At 38.4% G+C, this 27,050-nt stretch overlaps 1 protein-coding gene across 1 annotated transcript in view; it reads right to left on the reverse strand.

Moving 5' to 3' along the window:
- LOC142326974 (uncharacterized) overlaps nucleotides 1-25,348 on the reverse strand; it is a 33,680-nt gene extending 8,332 nt beyond the window's left edge. The window contains exons 1-4 of the mRNA XM_075369707.1: nucleotides 25,062-25,348; nucleotides 24,670-25,017; nucleotides 9,354-9,555; nucleotides 5,671-5,855 (exon numbers count right to left, since the gene is read on the reverse strand). Of these exons, the coding sequence (XP_075225822.1) occupies nucleotides 5,671-5,855; nucleotides 9,354-9,555; nucleotides 24,670-25,017; nucleotides 25,062-25,307 (981 nt within the window). The 5' untranslated portion in view covers nucleotides 25,308-25,348. The remainder of the gene's footprint in view (nucleotides 1-5,670; nucleotides 5,856-9,353; nucleotides 9,556-24,669; nucleotides 25,018-25,061) is intronic.
- Between the last annotated feature and the right edge of the window lie 1,702 nt (nucleotides 25,349-27,050).

The raw sequence follows: 27,050 nt of genomic DNA on the forward strand, positions 1-27,050 counted from the left end.
CGAATAGCGACTATCACAGCTGGCAGTAAGCCACCTAATAAGCTCCCCATAAAGGGAACCCACATAACTATCTCTTCTGGGATGTCAACTACAGCATCCCAGTCAAATAAATCTCCTCCACCATCACCTCATATACTGGAGGATATGATTGAAGAACCACCCGACCCTAGGGCATCGGAGTTCTTTAAAATAAAAAATACAAAAAAGAAAAACCGAATCACGTACAACTAATATTTATATAGTTTCTGAAATTTATTTATTTTTTTTATTTGTTTTTTTACACTTATGAACATTATTCAGTGGAATGTTAGAGGTATTCGGTCCCGCATTGAAGATATCAGAGTACTAGCGCACACACATGATCCACTAATCATGTGTTTCCAAGAAACTCACCTTCTACAACATGACCGAATTACACTTAGAGGATACATCTGCGAGAGATACGACTGCCTAGTAGACAGTAGGGAGAGTGGTGGAGTAGCGATTTTCATGAAGAATGGGGTGTCAGCTACAAGAATTCAACTAACCACTGTCATTCCTGCTATTGCAGTAAAGGTCACTATTCCCTTCAAATTGCATATCTGCAATCTGTATCTCTCACCGAACACTGAGTTCAGTGCTTTAGATGTCTCAAATCTCCTCACACAAATACCATCTCCATCGTTAATAGTAGGAGACTTTAATGCCCATCATATTTCCTGGGGCTCAACCTTCTGCTCCACTCGGGGAAATACGATAAACAGATTGAGACAAGATTTTGACCTTTGCCTACTGAATAATGGATCACATACATTTATGTCCTTATCAACTGGTACTGTATCTAACTTGGATCTTTCCATATGCTCACCGAATGTACTCCCTCATTTTAATTGGTCGATTTGTGATGACTTTCACGGCAGTGATCATAGACCAATTATTATTAGTTTCGGTGTAGACTGCGAGATTAAAAGAAGGCCACGGAGATGGATTGTTGAAAAGGCAGATTGGAACGGATACTGTAAAGCATTCCAATCTCAGTATGACGATGAAGCGAACATCCTCGACCAATATTCTTCTTTTACGTCCATGATACTTAAAAATGCCAACAGATATATCCCACAAACATCGGGTAATCCTAGACGTCCTTTCGTCCCATGGTGGAACGATGAATGCAAAAATGCTATTAAGAATCGACGGCAGGCATTACGTAAATTTAATCGTAGGCCTACAACGGAACATCTAAATTTATACCGCAGGGCTAGAGCGGTGTGCCGTCGAGTATTCTTGGACGCTAAGAGGAATTCATGGACGAAATACGTGAGCACTATCTCGCGCACTACTTCCACGTCTACTGTATGGAAGAAAATTCGTGCAATCTTCGGATCACCGAAACAATCTATTCTTGGTCTTATTGATGAAGGAGAACTCCTTTCATCATCCTCGGAAGTGGCAAATAGTCTAGCAAAATCTTTCCGCTCGGTGTCTCTCACCTCATCATATAATTACGATTTTCAACGGTACAAGATACAAATGGAGGTGTTGTCGTTAAACATTGGTGATTCGGTTGGTGAATTAAACACTCCATTCGTATTTAAAGAATTGTTACATGCACTTAAAAATTCACGGGACACTTCCCCTGGACCGGACAACATTCGCCTTTCCATGCTTTCACACCTTCCTAATTCGGCACTACAACAACTTTTGAATATTTTCAACGGTTTATTCTCCGAACAAGTCTTCCCACCCGGCTGGTCAGAAGCATTTATTATACCAGTACCAAAACCTGGTAAAGACCAGACGAACCCCTCAAGCTATCGCCCTATTTCATTAACAAGCGTTTTGTGTAAAATAATGGAGAGAATGGTAAATCGCAGACTTACATGGTACTTGGAGAAACATGGCTTTCTATCTCCAGAACAGTGTGGTTTTCGACAAGGACGATCTTCCATTGACCATTTAGTGTCACTAGAAACAGCCATACAAAACGCTTTCCTCAATCGGCAACACCTCGTCGCTATCTTCTTTGATATAAAAAAGGCGTATGACACAGCCTGGCGACGTGGTATTCTTAACACTCTCAAAAAATGTTGAATCAAGGGCAATATGCTTGCTTTTATCCGGGGATTCTTAAATCACCGAACGGCTCGTGTTCGTGTGGATGATTCGCTCTCAGATAGTGTCATCTTAGAGAATGGAGTGCTCCAAGGTAGTGTATTAAGTGCCACCTTATTTTCTGTAGCCATAAATGATATTACCAAATGTGTTCAGGCTCCTGTCTCATGCTCTCTATTTGCTGACGACTTTGCTATCTACATTGCAAGCCGTTCGGTACCTACAGCAGAGAGACTACTGCAGAATACTATACATCACCTTGAAGCTTGGTCCAGGATTACTGGTTTCACATTTTCATCCGAAAAAACAAAATGTGTAGTTTTTTCTCGGCTACGAAACCCTTCTATTCCGCAAATTTTTCTGAACGGTGAGACTATTACTATCTCTAATTACGTTAAGTTTTTAGGTTTAATTTTTGATAGTCGTCTTACTTGGGTCAAACATTTAAAAGAATTGAAAACAAAATGTTCCAAATTTTTAGATATGATGCGAGTCGATACTAACACCAACTGGGGAGCCGATAGATCATGTATGATACGTTTTTACTATTCCTTTGTTCGCTCCCGTTTAGATTACGGTTGTGTGGCCTACTCATCAGCTCGTCAAACCGTGCTTAAAATGCTGGATAGTGTACATCATGCTTTCCTTCGGCTTGCCACAGGCGCGTTTAGATCAAGTCCTGTCGCAAGCTTACTTGTAGACTGTGGTGAACCATCACTTTGGGATAGACGAGACCAGCTTTTATTATCGTATTTTGCTCGTCTCAGAGGACAGCCAAATCACCCGGCTCTTGAGTCAGTCTTTAAAAATCCTAATCTAGGAAAGTATGAGGATCATCCACGTCGTACTGCACCTGTAGGTGTCCGTACCTGGCGTCTGCTGCAGCATATAAATGTTGACACACCGTCATTCTTTCCTATGTACCCTTGCTCATATCCTCCATGGAAAATAAGCCTTATAAATTTTAATTTTGACCTGACTACATGAAATAAACAATGAACACCATCTATCGTCTTTCAGTATATGTTTCAGTGTGTTCTCTCCAAGACGAAACCAGACGCGGTTGTATACACTGATGGATCGAAACAAAACGATACGGTTGGGTGTGCTTTTGTTGTCAATGAGAGAACTTATATGTTTGATCTCCCCAGTATTACGAGTGTGTTTACCGCTGAACTATATGCTATAAATAAGGCTCTAAACATCATTAACCCTAAATATAGAAAAATTCTTATTTGCAGTGACTCGTGTAGTGCTCTCCAAGCCTTAAAGAACTTTTATTCCAAACATCCTATCGTCATTGAAATTTACAACGCAATCGCTGAGTTGAATAATCGCAACACAGAATTAAGTTTTTGCTGGGTCCCTAGCCACGTAGGGATTCCAGGTAATGAACATGCGGATTCCGCTGCCAAAGAAGCATGTAACCAGCCTCCTTTCACCACCCGAGTTGCTACTTCTGATTTCATTAACTATGTAAAACAATTATTAAGAACAAGGTGGCAAGGTGATTGGACAGCTACTGTCGATAATAAACTCCGTCAGATTAAAGTTTCTGTGTTACCATGGAACTCCTCATACAGAAAACCCCGGCGTGAGGAAGTAGTTCTCTGTCGATTGCGGATAGGACACACGAGAGTCACACACGAGTACCTGTTTACAAGAGGACAACCACCTCTATGCGCAAGATGCAACTGCCGCGTGACTGTGCGCCACATACTCGTGGACTGCATATGTTATGCGGCATTGCGTCGTAAATTTAAATTACCTAGTAACATCCGTGGTATCTTGCGTGACGATAAGGAGGTTTTAAACCGGATGTTTATATTTTTACATAGTATAGGGTTAATGCAAAAAATTTAATAAGTATGTGTTCTTTCGTAATTGTATGTATTGTCCTATGTATTGTTTTTGTTATCCGAGTAGGGAGCCTTTTACACTCCCTATCGGATTTTTTTGTTTTTTTTTGTATGTTTTTTAAATTCGTCTGTGATATTAGTTATAAGATTTTTGTGATATTAGTTTTAAGTTTTATCTCCTTTTTTAGTTTTAAGTTTTATTTATTTTTAATGTGATAGTTTTTAACATAGTTTTAAGTTTTATTTATTTTTAATGTGATAGTTTTTAACAGAGTTTTAAGTTACATATTAGTGTTTTTGTTATCCGAGAATGGGCCTTTTACACCCATTCCGGATTTTGTTTCTGTGATAGTAGTTTTAAGTTTTAATTTTATCTAAAAACCTAAAATTATTTTTATTTATTTATTTATTTATTTATGTATTTATTTATCTATTTATTTATTTTCCGGGCGATGATAACGTTCAACCGTTTTTCGCCCTTAAAAAAAAAAAAAAAAAAAAAAAAAAACGTATGTTCGGCATCGTCGTTCTCTGGACAATAGATGCACTGCGGGGTGGCTCTCTTCCCGATCCTATACAGATACTGACCGAAAGAGCCGTGCCCCGACAGTAATTGTGTCATGTAAAAATTGACATCTCCGAGCCTATTGTTATTCCAGGTTTTAATATTAGGGATTAGGCGTCTGGTCCATTCTCGCACTCTGGACCCTGCCCGCTCTTCTTGTCATTCTTGTTCTATAATCCCTTCCATCTCTTCTTTCAACATACCGCTGTGTTTGAGGGTTCTGGCTTTTATCTGAAGGTCTATGGGTAGGACCCCGGTCAGTACGCACAGCGCGTAATACGATACCGTACAGTAACTAGCAGCTACACGCAGCAATGCCAGTCAATGGACACTTCTCAACTTCTTTTTATTTCGCTGTATGTTCATTGCCGCCCCCCATATGGGAGCCGCATACAGTACCGCCGAAGTGATAGCCGCGGTTATCAATCTTCGAATACCCATTTTAGGTGTGCCGTGGTTTTGAAATAATCCTTTGTTCACTTATTAAAGCACAAACTCACGACCGAGCAGTTGCATTAATGTGCCGCTTGGACTAGAAGTAGCTTATAGACCAAGGTCAAAGATAGTGTGCCTACGCAAGCTGCAGGGTTGCCACATCTTGCAAAGAAAAATCAGTTTCATTACTTTATTGTCGCACCTGGTGTATATATATATTCACGCTATTTTTGGCGTTTTACATGGGATATCTTAGAAACTAACAGAGATAAAGTTCTGTGACCTATTTTTTTCGTTTTCCCAGCTCAAAAACAATAAGAAACAATTGAATTTGCCCCTTAATTGACCTTTTCAATTAAAAACTTTTCATTTCAAAAAGCCTTAGTTTACCCGGAGGAACTAAAACTCGGGCGAAATCTTTCACCCTGTATAACTCACTAACGAATCGTTTTTTTCGAACCTATATTTATATGACCTTTTTTCTTATTTTTAGCCTCTAGAATGAGTTGTCAAAGTATTGCGCTATCCTTCTGAATCACTCTGTACATATATATATATATATTCACGCTATTATTATATAAAATCTAAATTTCAGTGCTTGGTTTTGCGTCCATGAAAACTATTACATATTACGCTACAATTGTAATTATAGAAGGTAAGAAATATTAACCTAAAAGTTAAATGTATAAATCAATATTTTCTATTATTATATACACTAACCTCTAAAAGTTCAAAATCAGATGGATTTGAAGTTTTTCCTTGCCCATTGCCCATATCTTTGACAATTTGACATGCTTTTTCACTGACTTCATGCATTACATTAAAAATATGATTAACAATTGCAGGATTATTAGATTTCAATTTAACGACTTTATTCACCAATTCTGCTGTATTCCTTAAAACACCTGTAATACGAATAAATAAAAATTAGAATGTATTTAAAATTATTGAATGCGTAGTGCGATGTCGCACCGTCATGTTGTAGCCGGCAGTGTCTGTCTTCCTCTTCCAAGACTGCGATGAACCGAAATAAAATATCCTGATATCGTTCTCCATTAATGGTGTACTCGAAAAAAATAGGACCGATTATTTTATTCCGCGATATCGCGCACCACACGCCCGACTTCTGCGGGTGTAATTGTTTTTCATGATAAACGCGGAGATTTTCAGCGCTCCAAATTCTACTGTTTTGGCTGTTTACGTAGCCGTTCAAATGAAACCGTGCTTCATCTGTGAAAAATAACGAATCCATAACGTTAACTCCCTCGCGCAGAAATCGAGGGAACCGTTGACAATATTGTAGCCGTTTTTCTTTGTCGGGCTCGAGAAGTCGATGAACCGTTTGAATGCGATAAGGTCGTAATTGTAATCGTTTGATCGCCCGATGAACAGTCGATTTAGACAAATTAATTTCAGCAGACAAACGTCTGATCGATTTATTTGGCGAGGCGAGTAATCGATCTTTGATTTCAGCGACTGTATTCAACACCGACGCAGATCTTTGTGTTTTGTGTTGTTGTTATTAATAGAACCGGTTTCTCTAAATTGTGCGACTAACCTTAATACTGATGTTTTGTTAGGAGCCGGTTTATCTGGGTACTTTTGGCGAAACAAAGCTTGCACTGCAACCGCTGATTTCATACTGAAGTACGACTCGACAATGAAAACACGTTCATCTACCGAAAACACCATCTTGTTTCTAGCGATACACTGAACGTTATGATTGTATTGTTGTTACTATCGGTAGTGTTCTACTGCGTCACCGCGATGTTCAGATGTTGGACGAGTCCATTTCAGTAACGAGTAAGGGAGTAAGCTTGACTTTTGAAATTTCATGGATGAGTGATTGATGGGTTGCGTTTTATATGGGACACCCTGTATAATGGCCTCTTGATTATAGTTACAATACGACTCTACTTAGCGGTAAATATTTTACTTGTGAAACCCTTTCTTTTTCCTGTTTATCCTGTGGGAATTATCGTTCAAATAATACTTCAGAGGATGATATATATGAGTGTAAATGAAGTTTAGTCTTGTACAGTTAATTTAAACAAACCCAGTGGTAAACGCGGGGGGTTTACCCTAGTGGTAAACGCGTCTTCCCAAATCAGCTGATTTGGAAGTCGAGAGTTCTAGCGTTCAAGTCCTAGTAAAGCCAGTTATTTCTACACGGATTTGAATATCAGATCGTGGATACCGGTGTTCATTGGTGGTTGGGTTTTTCAATTAACCACACATCTCAGGAATGGTCGAAATGAGACTGTACAAGAGTACACTTCATTTACACTCATATATATCATCCTCTGAATTATTATCTAAACGGTAGTTACCGGAGGCTAAACAGGAAAAAGAAAGTTAATTGAAACAAAAAAAAAAAACAAAAAAAATACTTAAGATTTGAACGCTGGACCACACGATTTTAAAAATTAACTGAAACGAGAAGACGCGTTCACCCGGTAAGAATTCGTGAAACCCTAATCGAATATAATATGAATACAATACTGACACTAGGTCACAAATGATTTTCGAAGACTGTACATATAATCCAGTTGATTTCATAAATGGGATTTTATTTAAAAAATTCTCAAAGATTAAAGTGCATTTTTTTTGTCTTCAGTCATTTGACTGGTTTGATGCAGTTCTTCAAGATTCCCTATCTAGTGCTAGTCGTTTCATTTCAGTATACCCTCTACATCCTACATCCCTAACAATTTGTTTTACATATTCCAAACGTGGCCTCACTTCACAATTTTTTCCTTCTACCTGTCCTTCCAATATTAAAGCGACTATTCCAGGATGTGGCCTATAAGTCCGTCTCTTCTTTTAACTATATTTTTCCAAAGGCTTCTTTCTTCATCTATTTTTCGCAATTCCTCTTCATTTGTCACTTTATCCACCCATCTGATTTTTAACATTCTGCTATAGCAACGCATTTCAAAATCTTCTAATCTTGTTGTCAGGTACAGCGATCGTCCAAGTTTCACTTCCATATAAAACTACGCTCCAAATATATACTTTCCTGACATTTAAATTAATTTTTGATGAAAAGGAATTATACTTCTGATTCGCCTGTGCTATTCGGCATTTTATATCGCTTGTGCTTCGTCCATCTTTAGTAATTCCACTACCCAAATAACGAAATTCTTCTACCTCCATAATCTTTTCTCTTCCTATTTTCACATTCAGACATCCATCTTCGTTATTTCTACTACATTTCATTACTTTCGTTTTGTTCTTGTATATTTTCTTGCGTAGGACTCCATCTATGTCTTTCATTGTTCTTCCCAAATCTCTTTTACCCTCATCTAGGATTACTATATCATCAGCAAATCGTAGTATCTTTATCTTTTCACCTTGTACTGTTACTCCGAATCTAAATTGTTCCTTTACATCATTAACTGTTAGTTCCATGTAAAGATTAAAAAGTAACGGAGATAGGGAACATCCTTGTCGGACTCCCTTTCTTATTAGGGCTTCTTTCTTATGTTCTTCAATTGTTATTTTTGCTGTTTGGTTCCTGTACATGTTAGCAATTGTTCTTCTATCTCTGTATTTGAACCCTAATTTTTTTTAAATGCTGAACATTTTATTCCAGTCTACGTTATCGAAACCCTCTTCTAGGTCTATAAACGCCAAGTATGTTGGTTTGTTTTTCTTTAATCTTCTTTCTACTATTAATCTGAGGCCTAAAATTGCTTCCCATGTCCCTATACTTTTCCTGAAACCAAACCGGTCTTCTCCTAACACTTCCTCCACTCTGTGTCATTCTCTCACTCTCTCTCTCTTTCTCTCTCTCTCTCTCTTTCAGTCTCTCTCTCTTTATCTCTTTCAGTCTCTCTCTCTTTATCTCTTTCAGTCTCTCTCTCTCTTTATCTCTTTCAGTCTCTCTCTCTTTATCTCTCACTCTCTCTCTCTCTTTCTCTCTCTCTTTCAGTCTCTTTCTCTCTCTCTCTTTCAGTCTCTCTCTCAGTCTCTCTCTCTCTCTCTCTTTCAGTCTCTCTCTCTCTCTCTCTCAGTCTCACTCTCTCACTCTTTCTCTCTCTCTGTCTCTCTCTCTCACTCTTTCTCTCTCTCTGTCTCTCTCTCTTTCAGTCTCTCTCTCTTTATCTCTTTCAGTCTCTCTCTCTCTCAGTCTCTCTCTCTCTCTCTCTCTCGCTCTCTCTCCGTATTTTGAACGGGATATTCAAAATATTTTCTGGAACGCCCAAAACTTGTAAAATACAAACCTAGTAATTGAATTAATAAAAACTCTTTTCTTCAAAACGTACATAAGTGAAACAATCAAATTATTATATATTTTGTTTAATGGAATATGACATCGTAAAAATAGATATGATTAAATCAAACGTATAAGTTATAACTAAATTTGTGATATTTAATAAAATAATAAAAATGATATCTACCAGTGTTGATGAGAATGATATTAATAACAGGAGGATGGTCTAATTTCAGAAATTGTTTAACTGTAATGTTTGTAGAAATATCGACGATGTTTGAAACTTCAATAAATGAACCAAATGTAGCAACTGTGTTGTCGATACCAGACGGTTTACCGTGCATAACAGTTTCACCCTTAAAAGCCCATTTTGAAATCGATTTTAAACCCTGGAAAAAAAAATTTCAACTATAATAATCGAATACATTCAACTTATATATACAGGTTATCATAAAAGAATGGTACGATTTTGAACATGGTTGTAATTAAAACAGAATTGCTTAACAGTTTATGTTTTTTTTATTTTTCAAATTTGTCAGTCTCAAATATTTTTTTTTACATAATAAATTTAATGGTGTTATAGAGGAAGAAGAGGAAGTTGAGGAGGATGAAATGGGGGAAACAATACTGAGATCTGAATTTAAGAGAGCATTAAAAGATTTAAATGGCAGAAAGGCTCCTGGAATAGACGGAATACCTGTAGAATTACTGCGCAGTGCAGGTGAGGAAGAGATTAAGAGACTATACAAACTGGTGTGTAATATTTATGAAAAAGGGGAAGTTCCGTCAGACTTCAAAAAAATCGTTATAGTAATGATACCAAAGAAAGCAGGGGCAGATAAATGTGAAGAATACAGAACAATTAGTTTAACAAGTCACGCATCAAAAATCTTAACTAGAATTACAGAAGAATTGAGAGGAGAGTGGAAGAAGTGTTAGGAGAAGACCAATTTGGTTTCAGGAAAAGTATAGGGACAAGGGAAGATATTTTAGGGCTCAGATTAATAGTAGAAGGAAGATTTAAAAAAAAAACAAATCAACATACTTGGCGTTTATAGACCTAGAAAAGGCATTCGATAACGTAGACTGGAATAAAATGTTCAGCATTTAAAAAAAATTAGGGTTCAAATACAGAGATAGAAGAATAATTGCTAACATTTACAGGAACAGTAATAATTGAAGAACATAAGAAAGGGAGTCCGACAAGGATGTTCCCTATCTCCGTTACTTTTTAATCTTTACATGGAACTAACAGTTAATGATGTTAAAGAACAATTTAGATTCAGAGTAACAGTACAAGGTGAAAAGATGATAAAGATGCTACGATTTGCTGATGATATAGTAATTCTAGCCGAGAAAGAGATTTGGGAAGAACAATGAACGGCATTGAAGAACTCCTACGCAAGAAAATAAACAAGAACGAAACGAAAGTAATGAAATGTAGTAGAAATAACAAAGATGGACCACTGAATGTGAAAATAGGAAGAGAAAAGATTATGGAGGTAGAAGAATTTTGTTATTTGGGAAGTAGAATTACTAAAGATGGACGAAGCAGGTGCGATATAAAATGCCGAATAGCACAAGCTAAACGAGCCTTCAGTAAGAAATATAATTTGTTTACGTCAAAAATTAATTTAAATATCAGGAAAAGATTTTTGAAAGTATATTTTTGGAGTGTCGCTTTATCTGGAAGTGAAACTTGGACGATCGGAGTATCTGACAAGAAAAGATTAGAAGATTTTGTAATGCGGTGCTATAGTAGAATGTTAAAAATCAGATGGGTGGATAAAGTGACAAATGAAGATGTATTGCTGCAAATAGATGAAGAAAGAAGCGTTTGGAAAAATATAGTTAAAAGAAGAGACAGACTTATAGGCCACATACTAAGGCGTCCTGGAATAGTCGCTTTAATATTGGAAGGACAGGCAGAAGGAAAAAATTGTGTAGGCAGGCCACGTTTGAAATATGTAAAACAAATTGTTAGGGATGTAGGATGTAGGGAGTATACTGAAATGAAACGACTAGCACCAGATAGGGAATCTTGGAGAGTTGCATCAAACCAGTCAAATGACTGACGACAAAAAAAAGTACGATATGCCATTCTCCTCATGATTTCTGGTCGTTTTGAAAACTTATTAAAATGTCACCGAAGCTAAATCACACACTCGGTATTTTTTTCACAGCCTACGACGAGATACTTTTACATAATACATTAAAAGCTTCTTTAAAAAACTATTGTACGTGACACTTTTGTCACGTACAATGTCTTTTCTATGAGTTAATTTTTAAAAAAGTCATGTGTTTGTATATTTTAAACTGTTTAAAACAACTAAATTTTGTCTTTTATGATTTAAACGAGGTGGTATCCCAAAAGTTCCGGGAATTTTACCATAAAAATAAAATAGTAACTTATAATTAACTTATAATTTCAACTGTCTCCTTTAATCCCCTTGAGAATTGATAGAGTGATCCCAGCCTTTTTTCCCATGATTCCATGGAACCCTGGAAATCTGCAGGTGTAATTGTTCGAAGCACTTTCTACGTTTCTTCCTAAATCTCCTCAATTGTGTTAAAACGACGTCCTTTCGATTGAAATTTTATTTTCCGAAAGAGAAAAAAGTCGCACGGGGCAAGGTCAGACGAATAAGAGTGGGTGGGGAATCACGACCGTCTTTTTAGAAGCCAAGAAATTCCAAACGGCTAGCGATAAGTGTGCGGGCGCGTTGTCATGGTGCCGAACCCGGCTGTTGTAACCCCACAGATCTGAACGTTTGCGCCTAATGCTTTTTCACGTAACCGCTTCAAAAACTTCACAATAGAACATCCCGTTGACAGTTTGACCAAGAGGAATAAATTCCTTATGGATGTCGAAAAAAACAATCGTCACAGGACTTCACGTTGCCGCAAACTTGGCATGCTTTTTCTCTCTCTTACACTGTATGTCTGTCTGTCTCACACACTCTCTCTCTCTCTCCCCTCTGTCACTCTGTCTATTTCTGTCTCTCTCTCTCTCTCTCTCTCTCTCTGTCCAACCTTTCTGTCTCTCACACCCACTTTTTCTTCCCTTCCTCTGTCTCTCTTGTCTTCCTCTCTCATTCTGTTTGTCTGTCAGTCTTTTTCTCTCTCTCTCTCTCTCTCTCTCTCTCTCTCTCTCAAACTGTATGTCTGTCTGTCTCTATCTTTCTGTCGGTCTGTCTCCTCTCTCTCTGTCTAACATTCACCTCTCAGTGTGTCTAACTGTCTGTCTGTCAGTCTCTCTCACTACTCTCTCGCCCCCCGACGGGGAGTCTTATTCTTTAAGACTTTGGGGGTTGGCATCCCCACGGGCCTAGCCTCCGCAGCTTTTCTTCCCACTATACAATGAGCTGCGGAACACTTTACATTTTACACATATACTACACCAAGAACACTACATAAATTACAACATACACACATACACAATTACACAACAACAACCTACACTGATATTTCTTACATTTACACTCGGTGGTGTTGCGACATCTTACGAAACGCAACCGTAACCCAAGGTGGGAACAAATCGTGCCGATGGGTGAATGGCTCTACGTAGTGAGTCTCGAACGATGTCCTCTGGGCACCAGGGCGAACCCAGTTGTATTTAGCTCTAACTCCAGTACGCGTGCGCTCTGCTGGAGTGGTCCATTTTTCGCCGGTACTCGTGGGACCAAAATTTCAGTTCCAACAATTAACACAATGATGGTTGGTGGTCCATCTGAAAAAACCACCAATTCAAGTCTTGCGAAGAGACCTCGATCAGCTTCGTCTGACGAGGATAAAAGTACTACAAAAGAGAAAGAATCAAAATATAAAAATATTAGATTCGTTGTTCTCAGAAATAGTCAGGAAGGTGGCTCCCTTCAAAAGGTCTCACCGTTTTTAATAAACAAAACCATAACAGGTGCAAGTGGCTCCCCGAAGAATATCAGGAAATTACGCGACGGATCGATTCTGGTTGAAACATTCAACGATGAACAGAGTCGATCTATCTTACGTCTCCGTAATATGGGTGGTATAAATATAAGTACAGAATGCCACAAAACGTTAAATACGAGCCGGGGTGTAATTTTTTGTAGAGACCTTCTAGATATAGATATCTCGGAAATAGTTGATGAGCTTTGCCACCAAGATGTTGTTGAGGTGAAGCGTATAATGAGACGGCAGAACGGAACAGAAGAACCGACACCGTCTCTTATATTAACATTCAATCTCCCTGTTCCACCAGAGAAGATTAAAGTGGGTTACCTCTCGGTTCGGGTACGACCATTCATACCCAACCCACGGCGATGTTTCAGATGCCAAGGTTTTGGTCATACTACAACATCTTGCACGAAAACTGAGATCTGTGCTCGATGCGGTAAAGAAGGTCACAACGACACTAACTGCAAAGAAAGTGAAAAATGTGCAAACTGCAGTGGTCCACATACAGCCCGCTCCCGAGATTGCCCAACTTTTAAAGAAGAAAAGGCAATTCTCAAAATCTGTACGGAGCAAAAAATATCTTTTCCGGCTGCACGTAGAGAATATAAAAAGATAAACAACTCACGGAACCTGGTTAAACCAGACGTATCTTTTGCCACCGCTACAACTAAACAAATTCCTACAAATGCGAATAATCAGCAGTGCGGATCCTGCAATGAGCTTAAAAAACTTGTTCAGATGCTATCTGATCAAGTAGCTTCGCTTACAGCCACTGTCTCGGAGCTGGCAGGAATGAATAAGGGGTCCTCCGTCGCGGCTAGTGAGTCAAGCAGTGTGATGCATACGAGGGTTCCTATTCCCAAAATCGTGCCGCCGCGAATGGCGACTATCACAGCTGGCGGTAAGCCACCTAATAAGCTCCCCATAAAGGGAACCCACATAACTATCTCTTCTGGGATGTCAACTACAGCATCCCATTCAAATAAATCTCCTCCACCATCACCTCATATACTGGAGGATATGGTTGAAGAACCACCCGACCCTAGGGCATCGGAGTTCTTTAAAATAAAAAATACAAAAAAGAAAAACCGAATCACGTACAACTAATATTTATATAGTTTCCGAAATTTATTTTTTTATTTGTTTTTTACACTTATGAACATTATTCAGTGGAATGTTAGAGGTATTCGGTCCCGCATTGAAGATATTAGAGTACTGGCGCACACACATGATCCACTAATCATGTGTTTCCAGGAAACTCACCTTCTACAACATGACCGAGTTACTCTTGGAGGATGCTTCTGCGAGAGATGCGGCTGCCTGGTGGACAGTGGGGAGAGTGGTGGAGTGGCGATTTTCATGAAGAGTGGGGTGTCAGCTACAAGAATTCAACTAACCACTGTCATTCCTGCTATTGCAGTGAAGGTCACTATTCCCTTCAAATTGCATATCTGCAATCTGTATCTCTCACCGAACACTGTGTTCAGTGCTTTAGATGTCTCAAATCTCCTTACACAAATACCATCTCCATCGTTAATAGTAGGAGACTTCAATGCCCATCATATTTCCTGGGGCTCAACCTTCTGCTCCACTCGAGGAAATATGATAAACAGATTGAGACAAGATTTTGACCTTTGCCTACTGAATAATGGATCACACACATTTATGTCCTTATCAACTGGTGCTGCATCTAACCTTGATCTTTCCATATGCTCACCGAATGTACTCCCTCATTTTAATTGGTCGATTTGTGATGACTATCACGGCAGTGATCATAGACCAATTATTATTGGTTTCGGTGTAGACTGCGAGATTGGAAGAATGCCACGGAGATGGATTGTTGAAAAGGCGGATTGGAACGGATACTGTAAAGCGTTCCAATCTCAGTATGACGATGGAGCGAACATCCTCGACCAATATTCTTCTTTTACGTCCATGATACTTAAGAATGCCAACAGGTATATCCTACAAACATCGGGTAATCCTAGACGTCCTTTCGTTCCATGGTGGAACGATGAATGCAAAATTGCTATTAGGAATCGACGGCAGGCACTACGTAAATTTAATCGTAGGCCCACAACAGAACATCTAAATTTATACCGCAGGGCTAGAGCGGTGTGCCGTCGAGTATTCTTGGACGCTAAGAGGAATTCATGGACGAAATACGTGAGCACTATCTCGCGCACTACTTCCACGTCTACTGTATGGAAGAAAATTCGTGCAATCTTCGGATCACCGAAACAATCTATTCTTGGTCTTATTGATGAAGGAGAACTCCTTTCATCATCCTCGGAAGTGGCAAATAGTCTAGCAAAATCTTTCCGCTCGGTGTCTCTCACCTCATCATATAATAACGATTTTCAACGGTACAAGATACAAATGGAGGTGTTGTCGTTAAACATTGGTGATTCGGTTGGTGAATTAAACACTCCATTCGTATTTAAAGAATTGTTACATGCACTTAAAAATTCACGGGACACTTCCCCTGGACCGGACAACATTCGCCTTTCCATGCTTTCACACCTTCCTAATTTGGCACTACAACAACTTTTGAATATTTTCAACGGTTTATTCTCCGAACAAGTCTTCCCACCCGGCTGGTCAGAAGCATTTATTATACCAGTACTAAAACCTGGTAAAGACCAGAAGAACCCCTCAAGCTATCGCCCTATTTCATTAACAAGCGTTTTGTGTAAAATAATGGAGAGAATGGTAAACCGCAGACTTACATGGTACTTGGAGAAACATGGCTTTCTATCTCCAGAACAGTGTGGTTTTCGACAAGGACGATCTTCCATTGACCATTTAGTGTCACTAGAAACAGCCATACAAAACGCTTTCCTCAATCGGCAACACCTCGTCGCTATCTTCTTTGATATAAAAAAGGCGTATGATACAGCCTGGCGACGTGGTATTCTTAACACTCTCCAAAAATGGGGAATCAAGGGCAATATGCTTGCTTTTATCCGGGGATTCATAAATCACCGAACGGCTCGTGTTCGTGTAGATGATTCGCTCTCAGATAGTGTCATCTTAGAGAATGGAGTGCCCCAAGGTAGTGTATTAAGTGCCACCTTATTTTCTGTAGCCATAAATGATATTACCAAATGTGTTCAGGCTCCTGTCTCATGCTCTCTATTCGCTGACGACTTTGCTATCTACATTGCAAGCCGTTCGGCACCCACAGCAGAGAGACTACTGCAGAACACTATATATCACCTTGAAGCTTGGTCCAGGATTACTGGTTTCACATTTTCATCCGAAAAAACAAAATGTGTAGTTTTTTCTCGGCTACGAAACCCTTCTATTCCGCAAATTTTTCTGAACGGTGAGACTATTAGTATCTCTAATTACGTTAAGTTTTTAGGTTTAATTTTTGATAGTCGTCTTACTTGGGTCAAACATTTAAAAGAATTGAAAACAAAATGTTCCAAAATTGTAGATATGATGCGAGTCCTTACTAACACCAAGTGGGGAGCCGATAGATCATGTATGATACATTTTTACTATTCCTTTGTTCGCTCCCGTTTAGATTACGGTTGTGTGGCCTACTCATCAGCTCGTCAAACCGCGCTTAAAATGCTGGATAGTGTACATCATGCTTTCCTTCGGCTTGCTACAGGCGCGTTTAGATCAAGTCCTGTCGCAAGCTTACTTGTAGACTGTGGTGAACCATCACTTTGGGATAGACGAGACCAGCTCTTATTATCTTATTTTGCTCGTCTCAGAGGACAGCCAAATCACCCGGTTCTTGAGTCAGTCCTTAAAAATCCTAATCTAGGAAAGTATGAGGATCATCCACGACGTACTGCACCTGTAGGTATCCGTACCTGGCGTCTGCTGCAGCATATAAATGTTGACACACCGTCATTCTTTCCTATGTACCCTTGCTCATATCCTCCATGGGGAATAAACCTCATAAATTTTAATTTTGACCTGACTACATGTAATAAACAATCAACACCATCTATCGTCTTTCAGCAGATGTTTCAGTGTGTTCTCTCCAAGGCGAAACCAGACGCGGTTGTATACACTGATGGATCGAAACAAAACGATACGGTTGGGTGTGCTTTTGTTGTCAATGAGAGAACTTATATGTTTGGTCTCCCCAGTATTACGAGTGTGTTTACCGCTGAACTATATGCTATAAATAAGGCTCTAAACATCATTAACCCTAAATATAGAAAAATTCTTATTTGCAGTGACTCGTGTAGTGCTCTCCAAGCCTTAAAGAACTTTTATTCCAAACATCCTATCGTCATTGAAATTTACAACGCAATCGCTGAGTTGAATAATCGCAACACAGAATTAAGTTTTTGCTGGGTCCCTAGCCACGTAGGGATTCCAGGTAATGAACATGCAGATTCCGCTGCCAAAGAAGCATGTAACCAGCCTCCTTTCACCACCCGAGTTGCTACTTCTGATTTCATTAACTATGTAAAACAATTATTAAGAACAAGGTGGCAAGGTGATTGGACAGCTACTGTTGATAATAAACTCCGTCAGATTAAAGATTCTGTGTTACCATGGAACTCCTCATACAGAAAACCCCGGCGTGAGGAAGTAGTACTCTGTCGATTGCGGATAGGACACACGAGAGTCACACACGAGTACCTGTTTACAAGAGGACAACCACCTCTATGCGCAAGATGCAACTGCCGCGTGACTGTGCGCCACATACTCGTGGACTGCATATGTTATGCGGCATTGCGTCGTAAATTTAAAATTCCTAGTAACATCCGTGGTATCTTGCGTGACGATAAGGAGGTTTTAAACCGCATGTTTATATTTTTACGTAGTATAGGGTTAATGCAAAAAATTTAATAAGTATGTATTCTTTAGTAATTGTATGTATTGACCTATGTATTGTTTTGTTATCCGAGTAGGGAGCCTTTTACACTCCCTATCGGATTTTTTTGTTTTTTTTGTATGTTTTTTAAATTCGTCTGTGATATTAGTTATAAGATTTTTGTGATATTAGTTTTAAGTTTTATCTCCTTTTTTAGTTTTAAGTTTTATTTATTTTTAATGATAGTTTTTAACATAGTTTTAAGTTTTATTTATTTTTAATGTGATAGTTTTTAACATAGCTTTAAGTTTTATTTATTTTTAATGTGATAGTTTTTAACAGAGTTTTAAGTTACATATTAGTGTTTTTGTTATCCGAGAACGGGCCTTTTACACCCATTCCGGATTTTGTTTCTGTGATAGTAGTTTTAAGTTTTAATTTTATCTAAAAACGTAAAATTATTTTTATTTATTTATTTATGTATTTATTTATCTATTTATTTATTTTCCGGGCGTTGATAACGTTCAACCGTTTTTCGCCCTTAAAAAAAAAAAAAAAAAAAAAAAAACTATACAATGAGCTGCGGAACACTTTACATTTTACACATATACTACACCAAGAACACTACATAAATTACAACATACACACATACACAATTACACAACAATAACCTACACTGATATTTCTTACATTTACACTCGGTGGTGTTGCGACATCTTACGAAACGCAACCGTAACCCAAGGTGGGAACAAATCGTGCCGATGGGTGAATGGCTCTACGTAGTGAGTCTCGAACGATGTCCTCTGGGCACCAGGGCGAACCCAGTTGTATTTAGCTCTAGCTCCAGTACGCGTGCGCTCTGCTGGAGTGGTCCATTTTTCGCCGGTACTCGTGGGACCAAAATTTCAGTTCCAATAATAAACACTATGATGGTTGGTGGTCCATCTGAAAAAACCACCATTTTAAGTCTTGCGAAGAGACCTCGATCAGCTTCGTCTGACGAGGATAAAAGTCCTACTGAACAGAATTTCTTAAAATCAAAATATAAAAATATCAGATTCATTGTACTCAGAAATAGTCAGGAAGGTGGCTCCCTTCAAAAGGTTTCACCTTTCTTAATTAACAAAACCATAACAGGTGTAAGTGGCTCCCCTAAGAATATCAGGAAATTACGTGACGGATCGATTCTGGTTGAAACATTCAACGATGAACAGAGTCGATCTATCTTACGGCTCCGTAATATGGGTGGCATAAATATAAGTGCAGAATGCCACAAAACGTTAAATACGAGCCGGGGTGTAATCTTTTGTAGAGACCTTATAGATATAGATATCTCTGAAATAGTTGACGAGCTTTGCCACCAAGATGTTGTTGAAGTAAAACGTATAATGAAACGGCAGAACGGAACAGAAGAACCGACACCGTCTCTTATATTAACATTCAATCTTCCTGTTCCACCAGAGAAGATTAAAGTGGGTTACCTCTCGGTTCGGGTACGACCATTCATACCCAACCCACGGCGATGTTTTAGATGCCAAGGTTTTGGTCATACCACAACATCTTGTACAAAAACAGAGATCTGTGCTCGATGTTCTAAAGAAGGTCACAATGACACTAACTGCGAAGAAAGTGAAAAATGCGCAAACTGCAGTGGTCCACACACAGCCCGCTCCCGAGATTGCCCAACTTTTAAAGAAGAAAAGGCAATTCTCAAAATCTGTACGGAGCAAAAACTATCTTTTCCGGCTGCACGTAGAGAATATAAAAAGATAAACAACTCACGGAACCTGGTTAAACCAGACGTATCTTTTGCCACCGCTACATCTAAACAAATTCCTACAAATGCTAATAATCAGCAGTGCGGATCCTGCAATGAGCTTAAAAAACTTGTTCAGATGCTATCTGATCAAGTAGCTTCACTTACAGCCACTATCTCAGAGCTGACAAAAACGAATAAAAAGTCCTCCGTCGCAGCTAGTGAATCAAACAGTAGGATACATACGAAAGTTCCTATTCCCAAAGCCGTACCGCCACGAATAGCGACTATCACAGCTGGCAGTAAGCCACCTAATAAGCTCCCCATAAAGGGAACCCACATAACTATCTCTTCTGGGATGTCAACTACAGCATCCCAGTCAAATAAATCTCCTCCACCATCACCTCATATACTGGAGGATATGATTGAAGAACCACCCGACCCTAGGGCATCGGAGTTCTTTAAAATAAAAAATACAAAAAAGAAAAACCGAATCACGTACAACTAATTTTTATATAGTCTCCGAAATTTATTTTTTTATTTGTTTCTTACACTTATGAACATTATTCAGTGGAATGTTAGAGGTATTCGGTCCCGCATTGAAGATATTAGAGTACTGGCGCACACACATGATCCACTAATCATGTGTTTCCAGGAAACTCACCTTCTACAACATGACCGAATTACTCTTAGAGGATACTTCTGCGAGAGATACGACTGCCTAGTAGACAGTAGGGAGAGTGGTGGAGTAGCGATTTTCATGAAGAATGGGGTGTCAGCTACAAGAATTCAACTAACCACTGTCATTCCTGCTATTGCAGTAAAGGTCACTATTCCCTTCAAATTGCATATCTGCAATCTGTATCTCTCACCGAACACTGTGTTCAGTGCTTTAGATGTCTCAAATCTCCTTACACAAATACCATCTCCATCGTTAATAGTAGGAGACTTCAATGCCCATCATATTTCCTGGGGCTCAACCTTCTGCTCCACTCGAGGAAATATGATAAACCGATTGAGACAAGATTTTGACCTTTGCCTACTGAATAATGGATCACACACATTTATGTCCTTATCAACTGGTGCTGCATCTAACCTTGATCTTTCTATATGCTCACCGAATGTACTCCCTCATTTTAATTGGTCGATTTGTGATGACTATCACGGCAGTGATCATAGACCAATTATTATTAGTTTCGGTGTAGACTGCGAGATTAAAAGAATGCCACGGAGATGGATTGTTGAAAAGGCAGATTGGAACGGATACTGTAAATCATTCCAATCTCAGTATGACGATGGAGCGAACATCCTCGACCAATATTCTTCTTTTACGTCCATGATACTTAAGAATGCCAACAGGTATATCCCACAAACATCGGGTAATCCTAGACGTCCTTTCGTTCCATGGTGGAACGATGAATGCAAAATTGCTATTAAGAATCGACGGCAGGCATTACGTAAATTTAATCGTAGGCCTACAACGGAACATCTAAATTTATACCGCAAGGCTAGAGCGGTGTGCCGTCGAGTATTCTTGGACGCTAAGAGGAATTCATGGACGAAATACGTGAGCACTATCTCACGCACTACCTCCACGTCTACTGTATGGAAGAAAATTCGTGCAATCTTCGGATCACCGAAACAATCTATTCTTGGTCTTATTGATGAAGGAGAGCTCCTTTCATCATCCTCGGAAGTGGCAAATAGTCTGGCAAAATCTTTCCGCTCGGTGTCTCTCACCTCATCATATAATAACGATTTTCAACGGTACAAGATACAAATGGAGGTGTTGTCGTTAAACATTGGTGATTCGGTTGTTGAATTAAACACTCCATTCGTATTTAAAGAATTGTTACATGCACTTAAAAATTCACGGGACACTTCCCCTGGACCGGACAACATTCGCCTTTCCATGCTTTCACACCTTCCTAATTCGGCACTACAACAACTTTTGAATATTTTCAACGGTTTATTCTCCGAACAAGTCTTCCCACCCGGCTGGTCAGAAGCATTTATTATACCAGTACTAAAACCTGGTAAAGACCAGAAGAACCCCTCAAGCTATCGCCCTATTTCATTAACAAGCGTTTTGTGTAAAATAATGGAGAGAATGGTAAACCGCAGACTTACATGGTACTTGGAGAAACATGGCTTTCTATCTCCAGAACAGTGTGGTTTTCGACAAGGACGATCTTCCATTGACCATTTAGTGTCACTAGAAACAGCCATACAAAACGCTTTCCTCAATCGGCAACACCTCGTCGCTATCTTCTTTGATATAAAAAAGGCGTATGACACAGCCTGGCGACGTGGTATCCTTAACACTCTCAAAAAATGGGGAATCAAGGGCAATATGCTTGCTTTTATCCGGGGATTCTTAAATCACCGAACGGCTCGTGTTCGTGTGGATGATTCGCTCTCAGATAGTGTCATCTTGGAGAATGGAGTGCCCCAAGGTAGTGTATTAAGTGCCACCTTATTTTCTGTAGCCATAAATGATATTACCAAATGTGTTCAGGCTCCTGTCTCATGCTCTCTATTTGCTGACGACTTTGCTATCTACATTGCAAGCCGTTCGGCACCTACAGCAGAGAGACTACTGCAGAACACTGTATCTCACCTTGAAACTTGGTCCAGGATTACTGGTTTCACATTTTCATCCGAAAAAACAAAATGTGTAGTTTTTTCTCGGCTACGAAACCCTTCTATTCCGCAAATTTTTCTGAACGGTGAGACTACTACCTCTACTTACATTAAGTTTTTAGGTTTAATTTTTGATAGCCGTCTTACTTGGGTCAAACATTTAAAAGAATTGAAAACAAAATGTTCCAAAATTCTAGATATGATGCGAGTCCTTACTAACACCAACTGGGGAGCCGATAGATCATGTATGATACATTTTTACTATTCCTTTGTTCGCTCCCGTTTAGATTACGGTTGTGTGGCCTACTCATCAGCTCGTCAAACCGTGCTTAAAATGCTGGATAGTGTACATCATGCTTTCCTTCGGCTTGCCACAGGCGCGTTTAGATCTAGTCCTGTGGCAAGCTTACTGGTAGACTGTGGTGAACCATCACTTTGGGATAGACGAGACCAGCTTTTATTATCGTATTTTGCTCGTCTCAAAGGACAACCAAATCACCCGGCTCTTGAGTCAGTCTTTAGAAATCCTAATCTAAGAAAGTATGAGGACCATCCACGTCGTACTGCACCGGTAGGTATCCGTACCTGGCGTCTGCTGCAGCATATAAATGTTGACAAACCGTCATTCTTTTCTATATATCCTTGCTCATATCCTCCGTGGAGAATAAGCCTTATAAATTTTAATTTTGACCTGGCCACATACAATAAGCAATCAACACCATCTATTGTCTTTCAGCAAATGTTTCAGTGTGTTCTCTCCAAGATGAAACCAGATGCGGTTGTATACACTGATGGATCGAAACAAAATGATTCAGTTGGGTGTGCATTTGTTGTTAATGAGAGAACTTATATGTTTGGTCTACCCGGTATTACGAGTGTGTTTACCGCTGAACTATACGCTATAAATAAGGCTCTAAACATCATTAACCCTAAATATAGAAAAATTCTTATTTGCAGTGACTCGTGTAGTGCTCTCCAAGCCTTAAAAAACTTTTATTCCAAACATCCTATCGTCATTGAAATTTACAACGCAATCGCTGAGTTGAATAATCGCAACACAGAATTAAGTTTTTGCTGGGTCCCTAGCCACGTAGGGATTCCAGGTAATGAACATGCAGATTCCGCTGCCAAAGAAGCATGTAACCAGCCTCCTTTCACCACCCGAGTTGCTACTTCTGATTTCATTAACTATGTAAAACAATTATTAAGAACAAGGTGGCAAGGTGATTGGACAGCTACCGTTGATAATAAACTCCGTCACATTAAAGATTCTGTGTTACCATGGAACTCCTCATACAGAAAACCCCGGCGTGAGGAAGTAGTTCTCTGTCGATTGCGGATAGGACACACGAGAGTCACACACGAGTACCTCTTTACAAGAGGACAACCACCTCTATGCGCAAGATGCAACTGCCGCGTGACTGTGCGCCACATACTCGTGGACTGCATATGTTATGCGGCATTGCGTCATAAATTTAAAATTCCTAGTAACATCCGTGGTATCTTGCGTGACGATAAGGAGGTTTTAAACCGGATGTTTATATTTTTACGTAGTATAGGGTTAATGAAAAAAATTTAATAAGTATGTATTCTTTCATAATTGTATGTATTGTCCTATGTATTGTTTTTGTTATCCGAGTAGGGAGCCTTTTACACTCCCTATCGGATTTTTTTTGTTTTTTTTTTTTTTTTTTTGTTCGTTTTTAATAAATTCGTCTGTGATATTAGTTGTAAGATTTTTGTGATATTAGTTTTAAGTTTTATCTCCTTTTTTAGTTTTAAGTTTTATTTATTTTTAATGTGATAGATTTTAACATAGTTTTAAGTTTTATTTATTTTTAATGTGATAGTTTTTAACATAGTTTTAAGTTACATATTAGTGTTTTTATTATCCGAGAATGGGCCTTTTACACCCATTCCGGATTTTGTTTCTGTGATAGTAGTTTTAAGTTTTAATTTTATCTAAAAAACTTAAATTATTTTTATTTTTATTTTTATTTTTATTTATTTATCTATTTATTTATTTTCCGGGCGATGATAACGTTCAACCGTTTTTCGCCCTAAAAAAAAAAAAAAATAAAAAAAAATAAACTACTCTCTCGCACACTGTCTGTCTCTCTCACTCTCTCTCTCTGTCACTCTGTCTTTATTTCTGTCTCTCTCTCCAACCTTTCTGTCTCTCACACTTTCTCTCTGCTCTCTCTTTCTCACTCTTTTTCTGTCTCTCCGTTTGTCTTTATCTATCTTTCTGTACGCTCCGTTTATTTTAGCAACGTTCATTTCAGTTTCCAATAGACTTTCTAATTATATATAAAAAATTATTTAATTAATGTAATATATATATATATATATATATATATATAAAAATAAAACACTTACCTCTTCAGAAAAAGTAATCTTTTCAGCCGAAATTAATCTATATTTTTTAATATTATTATAATGTATTAATGCAGCCGCTATACAAACACAAAATGCAGCAGAACTACCAGTACCTGAACCGATTGATAACTCTGTTGTAATATCTATATTTATAGGAGATAAAATTGATAAACCTGGCTCCGTGATTGAATCTAAATCTTTATAATATATACCGTGTAATAAATAGAAACATACGATTAAAGATGATTTCTGTTCTTTAGTTATGTTAGTTAAATTATCCCCGATTAATTTTTTTATATTTTCTTCAACAATACTGAGAAATTCATCGTGATTTATTTCGTTTACATCAACGTTCGTTTTGTTAAAATCTTCATATTATTATCAGGAATATCTTCATTAATTATTTTATTAATATATTTAAACAGAAACGAATAATCAAAATTAATTTCTTTCACATTTAATCGAAACATTTCATTATCTGCTTCAGTTAATTTTAAATACATACGTTTATTAATACTTGCTGCTAATGCAGATTTACCATAGACTACGCTATGTTCACCGAATAAAATTAATTTTCCCGGTGCAGATAGGGTAAATGTTATTGGAGATAGAATTTCAGAATTACCGCTTCTTTCCATTATTGTTTCTTATTCTTCTTTATTATTTTTCATTATATATAAAACCTGGTTGTTACACCTTGAAAATAACCAAAACAGAAACAAAATTAATAATTATAATTAAATTTATATAAAATTCATGGAGGTGCAATCATTATATCAATAACTTAGAAGGATTTACGTTTGAATCAGTCATACAAGGTGCGACAATAAAGTAATAAGACGGATTTTTCTTTGTAAGATGTGGCAACCCTGCAGCTTGAATAGGCACACCAACTTTGACCTTGATCTATCAGCTACTTCTAGTCCAAGCGGCACATTGATGCAACAGCTCGGTCGTGAGTTGTGCTGTAATAAGTGAACACGTGTTTGTGTCTCTCGTCACAGAAATGAAACCGGAAAATATTGCGCGACGGTATGTCATTTCTTTTTGCGTTATATCGGGTGAAAACGCAACGACAACTTACGGTAAGCTTCAGAAGGTTTTTGTAGAGGAGGTTATGTCACTTGACCAGGGTGTATGAAATCGTACGATCTGATCGAAGATTATCCGTTAAAATGATCGCAGAAGAACTCGATCGAGAAACGGTTCGTCTAATATTAACTGAAGATCTTGGTACGAGAAAGATTTGTGCATAAATGGTCCCCAAAAATTTCACCACAACAAAATCTCACAGCGAGAAACACGGAAAAATGTGGCAGCCGATCTGTTAGAGCAAACGGAAATCGATCCAGATTTCTTGAGCCGTGTTATCACCGGTGATGAAGGTTAGTTTTTTCAATACGATCCAGAGACAAAACGCCAAAGTTCGCAAAGGAATCACCCAGACCAAATAAAGCTCGCATGTCAAAGTCAAAAGTAAAACGCATGCTTGTATGCTGTACTGCTCTATAAGTACAGCGATTTTTAACCAAACAAATGAAACAAATTTCAGTACTACCACAGCCAAATTATTCACCAGATATCGCTCCGTGCAACTTATTTCTATTTCCAAGAATCAAAATGGCGGTCAAGGGACACCATTTTCAAACAACACAAGATGTCCAAAAGAGGGTCTTGGAGGATATTACAGAAGATGAGTTCCAGAAATGTTACCATCAATGGCAAAACCGCTGGAATAAGTGTGTGCAATCAGAGGGGAACTACTTTGAAGGAGACAACACCAAGCATGTCTAAAACTGTAAGCAACATTTTTTTTCACATCAGTTTCATTACTTTATTGTCGCACCTCGTATATGAAAGATTTTATGAAACAAATTGAATCGAAGTAATTGTTTAATTAGCTAATGAAACACGTTAATATTCAATTTTTCATTTAAATTGAATTATTTGTTCAAAAATAATTATGAGCAATTTGTTATAGAAATAAACTTTAATCAAATCAATGTTGATAAAGTGTGTCAACTTAATTCAATTCAATCACCACTCCGTCATAGAAAGGAGCCACCTGTATTTTCAGCCATATTTCTACGTTGGTCAACAGCTCGATGTCTGTACCATCGTTGTTTCACAAAAAATGAAACACCGGTTAGGAAACAACTTTATGAAAAATCCAAGAATTCCGAATAAACGTAGAGGAATGCTATCATCAGATATTATCTTTCTCCATGACAATGCTCGGCCGCACATTGTAGCTGTAACAAAGAAACTACTGCAGCGTTTTCATCGGTGAAGTGTCTGATCTCCCACCATACAGCCCGGAATTCGATTTTCATCAATTTCCTTACATGAAACGCCGGTTAGGAAAACATTCAGGCCGACCA

The sequence above is a fragment of the Lycorma delicatula genome, chromosome 6, assembly GCF_047948215.1.
Source record: "Lycorma delicatula isolate Av1 chromosome 6, ASM4794821v1, whole genome shotgun sequence".
NCBI classification, from domain to species: domain Eukaryota; kingdom Metazoa; phylum Arthropoda; class Insecta; order Hemiptera; family Fulgoridae; genus Lycorma; species Lycorma delicatula.